The sequence below is a fragment of the Carex rostrata genome, chromosome 1, assembly GCF_964058835.1.
Source record: "Carex rostrata chromosome 1, lpCarRost1.2, whole genome shotgun sequence".
Classification (NCBI taxonomy): Eukaryota; Viridiplantae; Streptophyta; class Magnoliopsida; order Poales; family Cyperaceae; genus Carex; species Carex rostrata.
The window spans coordinates 4,181,603-4,191,124 of NC_135918.1; the positions used below are offsets into that span (position 1 = coordinate 4,181,603).

General features: G+C 36.0%; 1 protein-coding gene and 1 long non-coding RNA gene across 3 annotated transcripts; one reads left to right on the plus strand and one right to left on the minus strand.

Moving 5' to 3' along the window:
* The first annotated feature begins 243 nt into the window (after positions 1-243).
* LOC144565151 (uncharacterized) lies at positions 244-1,081 on the plus strand. The gene is made up of 2 exons (XR_013514848.1): positions 244-447; positions 743-1,081. It is a non-coding gene; the product is annotated as an uncharacterized LOC144565151 (long non-coding RNA).
* Positions 1,082-2,350: 1,269 nt separating this feature from the next.
* On the minus strand, positions 2,351-7,380 carry LOC144552951 (pre-rRNA-processing protein esf1-like). 2 transcript variants are annotated; one of them, XM_078301011.1, is made up of 9 exons: positions 7,241-7,380; positions 6,674-6,999; positions 5,725-6,188; positions 5,507-5,623; positions 4,796-5,142; positions 4,279-4,441; positions 4,030-4,158; positions 3,042-3,745; positions 2,351-2,741 (listed from the first exon to the last, which is right to left on the minus strand). In XM_078301011.1, exons 2-9 carry the CDS (start codon positions 6,873-6,875, stop codon positions 2,549-2,551), a joined length of 2,319 nt encoding a protein of 772 aa, XP_078157137.1. In that variant the 5' UTR covers positions 6,876-6,999; positions 7,241-7,380; the 3' UTR covers positions 2,351-2,548. The 2 variants fall into 2 exon arrangements, with proteins under 2 accessions (XP_078157137.1, XP_078157132.1); XM_078301006.1 differs by having other exon boundaries at positions 5,725-6,191.
* Between the last annotated feature and the right edge of the window lie 2,142 nt (positions 7,381-9,522).

The window sequence follows — 9,522 nt, forward strand, 5'->3', positions numbered from 1 at the left end:
CTCCTAAGACAATGTTAGCAAGGGAAATACGCGTTTGTTTTAGTATTCGTTTTAGACAATGTAAGGGTGGAATAATTCTCCTAAATATTATTTAATTGGATGAGTGAATCCTTAAGTTTATCTTGTATTTCTTTAATCAATTTTTTTCATTAATTCTGCAGTGTGTTAGTTCGGACAGGACGGTGGGAATGCACTCCGTGTCCGTTGCAGTCCACAAAAGCAAATTTGGTTCACTCAAAATGTTTGTTAAAACTCATACAGCCAGAGGAGACCATAAACCATCAAGATTTTGATGGAAATTCACCATTGCATCTTGCGGCTAAGCTATCAAGGATACAATCATCTCTGTTGCTTCTCAGGGACAGAAGGGTTAACCCTTGTTTGCTAAACCACAAGGGGCAAACTGCTCGAAGTGTGATTGAGATGCTTGAAGCAAACACGTATGAGGTAATACTCTAGTGAGTACTGCATTATCTAGATAATGCTCAACATGCCCTTTCTTTATATCAAATTGACAGAAACTTTCAAAAACTGGGAACTTCTCATCCAGTAGCCATTTAACAAAAGATGTTTTCAATATCAAATATTTGTGATTATACAACACATCTCAATTGCACTTTGTTGTAATATAAATTTATCACTCTGAAATCTTTGAAACTCACCTGTTCATCCTACTTCTTAAATATAACTTTTGTTTTTATTATCACTCCTAATTAAAGACCATTAATTTATTTTTAATTAGATGTATATTTGGAGAGAGCTAAAGAAACAAGAAGCAAAGAGATGCAAGAAGCAACAATTACCTCCAGTTCCATCTTCAAAATCCTTTGGAAGGAAGAAAACACCCAATGACTATTTCGAACTAAGTGTACAAACATATACAGTTGTTGCAGCTCTAATTGCAACTGTCACCTTCGCAGCCGTGTTTACCATGCCCAGTGGCTACAACCAAACAACAGGCTTTGCCATTCTTGTTAAAAAAACCCGCATTCAAACCCTTTGTCATATCCAATACAATTGCTATGTGCAGTGCTCTAGTTGTTGTGTTCTGTTTCATTTGGGCTTGGCGAGACCCCGTGAAGTTTAAACTGCATCAACTGAAGTGGGGCCATCGACTTACTAGTGTAGCATGTCTGTCTATGATTGTTTCACTCATACTGCAGTGTATCTCGTAGTCGAGCCAGAGTGTAGACGGTTGTCGATTGTGGTGATATTTATTGGGTGCAGTACTCCTATCGTGGTTTGGCTTATACTTGGTCTCAAGGTTCTGTTTGTTCCTTTGTAGGGTATTTTTGTGTAAATATCTCTTGCTGCGTTTTTTTTTTAATAAAAGGAAACTGTACGCATTATATGGTTATATCTATGTACATCTCAAATTCAATATTAATGGTAAATGTAGGGTCACAGACCATCCAGAAGCGCATTTGTAAACTGTTATTTTATATATATATATATATATATATTTTAAAGTATAAATTCAATTATTCAACTCGCTAAATGTAAGTTGTTGCGTGTTTATAAAAGTTAGCAATATCACGAGGCTTCACATCTAGCAATATCTTATATTAGGATGATGTCTACAATTTATCATTCATTTTAGCTATTATGATGAGCAAAAGCAAGAATACCTGTACATACACATTATAATCTCAAAGAAAAAATAGTAAATACAAAATATCTAAATTGCAAAATCAAATTTGAACGCAACAGCTGAGATATCAATACAGCCATATCTGGTAATTTATAGGATGAGGAACTTATGCGCCAAAAAAAAAAAAAAATTCGACCTTATTTCTGTATTATCAACCACTAAAAGGATCAATTTAGGGTTATTGACCCATAGATCTATATGACACAAATAATCAAGAGTATGACTAATATAACATTAGTGTCATTTTAGCCTATATAACACAAAGTCTAAAACCTAACAAATCAACTTCGAACGATTAATCCAAACCATTCAAACCGATTTACATTATGAGTGATGCGTTTACATACAAATTTTTTATATTTTCGAGTTATTTTAGTATCAAATCAAGCGGTAAAAATATTGAAAAAATGAATGTATTAAAATTAACTTAAAAACTCACATATTTGACCGCTTGACTTAATACTAAATAAATTCGAAAAGTTATAAATTTTGCATGTAAACGCACAACTAATGAAGTGGATTGGTTTGAACGGTTTGGATTCACCGTTTGAAGTCGATTTGATAGGTCTTAGAGTTGGTGTTATATAGGTTGAAATGACACTGATGTTATACTAGCCAAACTCAATAATCAAGGCTTATATATGGAGTGATAACAAATTTAATACCACCTCACTATCCTAACTTACATAAATTAAAACATGCTACAAAAGTGAACCGTAGCTCAGATAAAGAAATAACTTTTCCTCAATACACACTCATGCGTAATAAATAGTTCCCTAAGATTACAAAATTTATTGCCATGTCAACCAAACAAGGATGATACCTTAAAATAAAGAGATGCTGACATGGCACTAACAAAATTTGAAGGGGCATTTTAGGAATTACTAACCGTTAATACTATGACTTGGGAAGGTTTTTCATGACCGACCTAATGGCAGCTGACAGCTCATGTTTCTTTGACGAAGTTTTTTCGGTAGATACGTGATCTACCTTTCTATTCTCAGGATTTTCCAGTGCATCAACATGCTTCGCTCCTTTCTTACCAGTCTTTTTAGGGTTTTTAAACTTCTCTCTTAGATATGCCGGTGTCCTGTTGCAATGAAAAAAACAAGTATTTAATTAAGTCCTATCTAATGAGCTCACAACAAAAAAGGCGGAAGCTTAGATAATTCCCGAAAACATATCAATCATTTACTGCACGTTAAGATATTGCTATCTGAAAAAACAATTTTATTATTTTGACAGACCAGCCCTTCACCCCCCACTACACTTAAACTATCCTTGACAGCCAACGGAAAGGTCAAAATAACTTGCATGAAAATTTTAAAAAAAAAATGAAGTGCATTTTCTTGAACAGATTTTGACAGCCAGAAAAAAAAATATATAATACCTCTTGTACTGAGGATCAGTGGGATCCAATGCAAACTCATGGGAATTAACCAAAGCACTGAATCTTGGATCAGCTTTAACGTTAACATCAGGAAATTTATCATCAACGTCATTGATTTCTTTCTTTCCTTTCTTGCCCTTTGCCTTTAGCCGTTTCATGTTATACCCCTTCTTCTCACTCTTCTCATCTTCGTCACCTGCCAATAGCAACTCCAGCTCTGCCTGAGTTGCAGCTCCTGTCTCCTCGACTTCCTCTATCCTCTTACCTTTATCCTTCCTCTTGGCCTTCTCTTTAACCTTTTTCTCTGTCGGCTCTTCCATAAAGAAATCATCATCATCACCGGCATAATCGTTACCATGATCATCATACAGATCATCAGCATTATCTTGCATGGATTGGGACATCTTTCGAGCTTTCTTCTTCTCCTTCTGCTTCCTCAGAACCGACTCCCAAACAGTCTCTTCTGACTTGTCTTTGTTTTCCACGATCTTTTTACCAAGTGCCTCGAGATCCGTGTTGAAGGTGATCTCCATGTCACCCTCCTTATCTCCCCCTTCACTCTTCTCTGAGTCTGAGTTGTTTCCAGCATTCAAAAGGGAAAGGAATTTTTCTCTGGTCGCTTGCTTCTTGGCCTCAGGGTCTAAATCATCTTCTTCATCTTCACTGTCGTCAGTAGAGGCCAAATACATGCTCAGCTCATCCAGCTATATATGTATATGACAATGTTACATTAGAAGGGACAAATCATATTGAGAAACAGATTCGATAAAAGAATGCACCCCAACAATATTTTTTTACTAATGTTTAATTATACACTAGCATCACCATCAACCATAACCCCCCACAAGATAACAACAAACATTAAAAGACACTTCAAATCGCACACTTCTTCTTTCCCCAAACTGAGAGAGAGAGTGTGTGAAGCAAATTAAATCCAATAGACAGAAATGCACATGAGAGAAAAAAAAAAGGGATGGAGAGAGAGTACTTCATCAGGATTGAATTTCCGTCTCAAAACCTTCTTTCGCTCCGGCTCTTCATCTTCCCATGTTAGCTTGACTTTGCTGTGCTGAAGTGCCCTTGTCTCAAAATCAGGTTCCTTGTAATTCACTGGTGCCTGTATAATTACCAAACTTTTCAGCTGAATGTTCAACACGCTCCAATCTAAATGAGGTATAAGGTAATTCCACAACTTCTTTAAAAAAAAAAAAAAAAAATTAACAGCAATGAAGCCTACCTCAGTTGCAACATCACGGGGTGGATGATTGAATTCCATGGAGTCTGGAATAAACCTAAGGTCAAACACATTTGAGGTTTTTAAAAGCTCTGTACCATCCAGTGTTTGGTACACGTGATTGGCAGTTGCACTTGAATCACACACAACTACTGCAAAATAATACCTATAAAGAGAAAAAAGAAAGACAACATAACAATTAGTCAAAATCTCACAACAGTAAGTTCTGGAAAAATTAATTACACGACTCCGATGTTTGTAAACTAACAATAATTAGTCAAAATCTCAAAGGATCAGTTTCGTATAGTTTAAATTCATACCCCACAACTTGTAAAATGCATAGAGTATCAGAGTTAGGTATTGACCAAACCTAAGAGCAGATCTCATATGGTTTGACTAGGTAAGCAACCACATTGTATTAATTTGGTTAAGTTCCATAACTCAAGTAATATATTTCAAAGAATGTACGTCGCAAAAAATTCTTCCTAATAAACAGCACAAAAAAAAATTGACTTGTCACCTCAGCTTATTTAGCTCATAAGTTCGAAGTTTATTGTTGATCTCATCCTCATCTTCATCACCTGTATCCTCATCAAAATTACTTACATCCTCATCCTCATCCTCATCCTCATCCTCATCCTCATCCTCATCATCAACATCAACATCAACATCATCATGAACATCATCAGCATCAGCATCAGCATCAGCCTTATCATCGTCAGGCTTTATATCCAACAGAGCAGAGGGGCCATGAGTAGCTTCAACATCCATGCACTTAAGGCCAAATTCTGATGGATACACAGATACTGACAAAATCTTCCCACCTTTTGGGAGACACGAGTTCATCACCACATACAAGTCAACTGCCTGAAAACGAGATAATAATCACAAAATGTTTTAACACAAGATTTGAAAGTTTTAGCCAAAATAACCACTAACTTTTACCATTTTTAGGTTTGTTATTAAGCATCGGGCTTTTACAAATTAGTTTCATAGGTACAAAAAGAAATAGAAACAAAGAAAATACCAAAAGGTTGCTCGAGTTGCGATCAGGACTAAATGGTGTGGTGCCCAACTAGTTCAGATAGAAGCTTTGGCAATTGTATAATGTAACCCACAAGGCCACAAGGAGCAAAAAGGCACTAATATCTCATACTGAAGCTATTTTCTTTAACGAATCGTGGATTTGATACCACAACTTTTCATATACCAGTTTGTAAATATCATGTACCTTAAGATGACTCCAATCCAAATTAACAACCGCAAGCCGGTAAGTCTCATTCTCTATTGTTGGTGTATCGTCATGGTTTGCCATCAAGTAATGAACAATGTCACTATTCACCGAATTCTATACCCAAAAAAAAAAAAAAAATCAAGCACCTCATTCAGATTATTAAAGCAATAAATAATTAAAAAAATAAGAAATAAATAAATAATCAAATTAATAACCTGATCATCATTGTCGTCATCATCGTCATCATGAGAACCGCTCTCATCACTCTCCGACACATCATCACTCTCTGATAAATCAAGTCTCATTTTATCTTGCACCTCCACCTCTTTGTCACTATCTTCCTTTTCCCTCTCCTTATCTCTCTCTTCCAATTTCCTCTCCTGATTGAGATAATGCTGCATCAAGAACCTCTTTCCCTTCTCATCATTCTTTGGCCTCCCTCTTTTATCCACTGGTGCAGCTGACCCAGCAAAAATTTTATCTTTAAAAATTTTATCAAACCGAGAGTCAATCACCACTTTGTTTTCTTTTCTTCTCATCCTCCTAAACAATGGGTCCTGGCGCATAGTAGCAAATCTCTCATCAGTTATTATTTTCTCTCCAGCATCATTCTCTTCTTCATCGGAACTGTTAGTTCTTTGCTGCTGATGCTTCTTCTTTTTGTTCTTTTTCTTTGAGCCTGCTTTGTTGGACATGGTAAGAATTTACTTTTTTTACTTCGGGCATTATCATACAAAGTTTAAAAAGTGTTTTGAGTTCAATTATGATGCTATCAAATCATATCAGAACAACTTACCATTTTACTTATTTATTTTGTTATTATCTCTTCCTGGGTTGAAGCAAATGGTCCATTATAAGAATAAGTACTTCATTTGGGGGACAAACATGTATTTTCTGTGTTGAATTTACAGTATCATTTAGTAATAAGAGCTTAATTTGGGATTATGTACGTACTTAGTACCCTGACACATCATTCTATTAAGATTACCAATGAAGAATGTGGTACATTTTCAAAAAACCTTATAGAAAACAGACCATTCCAGATAAAAGAAAAAAAAAAACAGCAGCAAGTAAGCAAAATTGAAACAATCAGGTTTCAATTTTTTTTATTTTGGGTCTCAAACTTTTTCAAAAGACATAATGAACACAGCAATAGAACTTAACCTGAGTTATCCCTCATCTCATCGTCTCCATTTATCTCCAGAGAAGACTCGAGTTTGCGCTTCTTGTCATTGCTCCTGTTCTTCTTCGGCGGGTTTTGAGATTCATGTTGTTCCATTCCCGACTCAAACCTCTCTTTCTTATTCCTCTTATTATTTGTGTTCTTATTCTGCTTCCTCTCGTCGATTACGGCTGAAGGTGCCATGGCGGCGGCTGGGACGAAATTGGAAAGGAAGAGACCGAGAGACGAGACCGCTCGTTCAGATTAACAAAACCGACTAAAATTATAAGCGGTACTTGTCCGATTTTCTTTCAGCTGTTTTTCGGGCCTGCACAATGAAAAATGAAGAAATTTTAGCAGCTTCTCGTTCTCTAATAGATTTCATAAACAAATATTTTAGAAAACGTCGTAGTTCTTCACATTCATCAACTTGAAGTTACTAAAATCAAATGGTTCTAGAAATTAATACTAAAATCAAATGGTAACGGATATAAACAGAAGCCAAAGCCAGAGAAAAAAAAATATCTATTTGAAAATGCATAAATAAAATTTTGCAAAAGAAGGGCTACCTGTAGAGAGATTTGAAGGAGAGGCGTGATGGCACGTGGATCTGGCGCCGAAAGAGGAGAGGAGCGGGCGAGGATTTTCTTGGTGCGATTTAGGTTTAGGTCCGAGTGATGGGGAATACGCGTGAGTGAGAGAGGTGCGACAGTGGAGGCGATTTGATAGGCGAAGATGAGGCGTAGCGGGGGGATCGACGACTAGGGTTTTGGCGGGGTTCGCTGCGTGCGCGAGAGAGAAAGCGGAGCGGAGTAAAAAGAAAAAAAAAAGGTCGCTGGGAGAGAGGGGTTGGGAGTTTACTGGATGGGTCCAGTCAATGGAGAGGCCAAATTTTTTATTAAACAAAGAGTATTACAAAGGAGACATACACTAGGTGCGGCTCACTAGCTAGTCTGTTGTCTACACACATCATTCCATTTACACTTACAATCAGAATAAACAGAAACAACTACAAACTACACTGTGTGAATGTACTTAGCAGTATTTAATCCATTCCTTCATGCACAGAACATTGTTGCACGCTAAAGCCATTGCATCAGTGCGCCTCCCTCTGAATATGATCTCATTTCTGCACTTCTAGAGGTTCCAAAACACAAAGAAAACGACACGTCCATGTTTTCTTTTTCATCTTTCCTATGCTCTTGACCATTACCCAGGAAGTATACCAAATTGCTTGCACTGAGCCTCCAATTTTCATCAATGGTTGCCCTAATATATTACCAACATGGTACCTTACTGTCACAGCGAAAGGGCACAAGAAAAAAAGATGTAAGGCTGACTCAACCGGGCAATTCTGACACGTTTCACATCCCATATCTAGTAGCATACCTCTACGCCTCAAACCATCCCTTGTCAACAATTTTCCAAAAAGCAAACAGTAAGCGAATAACTCCACAGAGCGGGGGGGGGGGGGGGGGGGGGACCTTTCAAGACCAAAACATTGAATATTAAAAGTCTAACTATTGAAAATTATAAGTTAAAACATTACTTTTTATATAGTATCTGATTAGTTAATGAGTTTGAAACCAATTTGCTATATTTTTATCTCTTAATGAAAATTCTGAATAAGTCCTGCTTGTTTTCTTAGTATTTCAATTAATAAATATATTAATTAATCTTTTCTGTTGGTATATGAACCCTTTCAAGCATCGCAAGAATTACCATTTGATATGCAGCATTTGGAATAAAGAGGATTAGGATTGAGTTTTGTTCAAAGGGCTTTGGATAAAATCTCATTCATTATCAAGCTTAAACGTTCAATTTATATTGAAATCTGTGCACATATATTTAAAACTTAATAAATTTAAATGACTTTTTGAATCTAAATATTTATACGAATTTTGATGAACGATTTAAAAAAGACTTTGTTCAAAATTGTTTGGATAAAATCCCCACCCAAGAGGATTTGACTAGATCATGTAGTAATTTTGCATAGGTCGGACGGGTTTGGATCGAATTTAGTTGGAATCGAATTATCACTAATCGGATCAGATCAAGTTTGTAGTTATGTTTCACATAATTTACTGGTTTCGAATCTTTTCGGGTTGGGACGGGTTTGGTTGAGTTTGATCAATGGAGTTTTTATTCAAAGAGTTTTGAACAAAACCTCACTCAAAGTCAATTGTAAACCGTTTGATATGTGTTTAAATTTATACGAATAGTTTAGATTTACGGAGTTGTTCAGAGTTATTAAGTTTTAAATATGTTGGCATGAATTTTAAAACAAGTAAAACGGCAAATTCCGATTTTAGATGAGATTCTATCCAAAGTCTTTTGGACAAAATTCAATTCCTTTGAAATTACCTGGTTAGATTCATAATCAGTTAAGCGGTCTATTTGGGTCTAGCAACTTTTAGTGGGATGCCAATTGGACACGTAAAGTCTAGTCGAATTCGGATCAAATGACTTTGGAATATTATCTGGTTTTGGATCATCTTTGGTCAAATTTCGAGCCAAAAATTTTATTCACTGTGAATAGACAAATAAAATGAAATAAATATGAGCAAATTTTGAAATGAGAATACATGTGTTCTCGTATGACCTTGTATGACGTCATGGAATACATGTTTACGTCATGGAGACGGACGGGTCCAAATTTTAATTGGAGGTAGGCATAAAATATTAATAAGAGTATACTTTTTTTTTCTCTCGACAAATCAAAACATAATAGTAGATAGGGATCTAAAAAAGTTACGGTACAACATGCTTCCATCACAGCACGTGTGTCGGTTACGTGTCATCCACATAATGTGACTATTTTTCAAAAATTTAATACGACAAGGTATGTCAC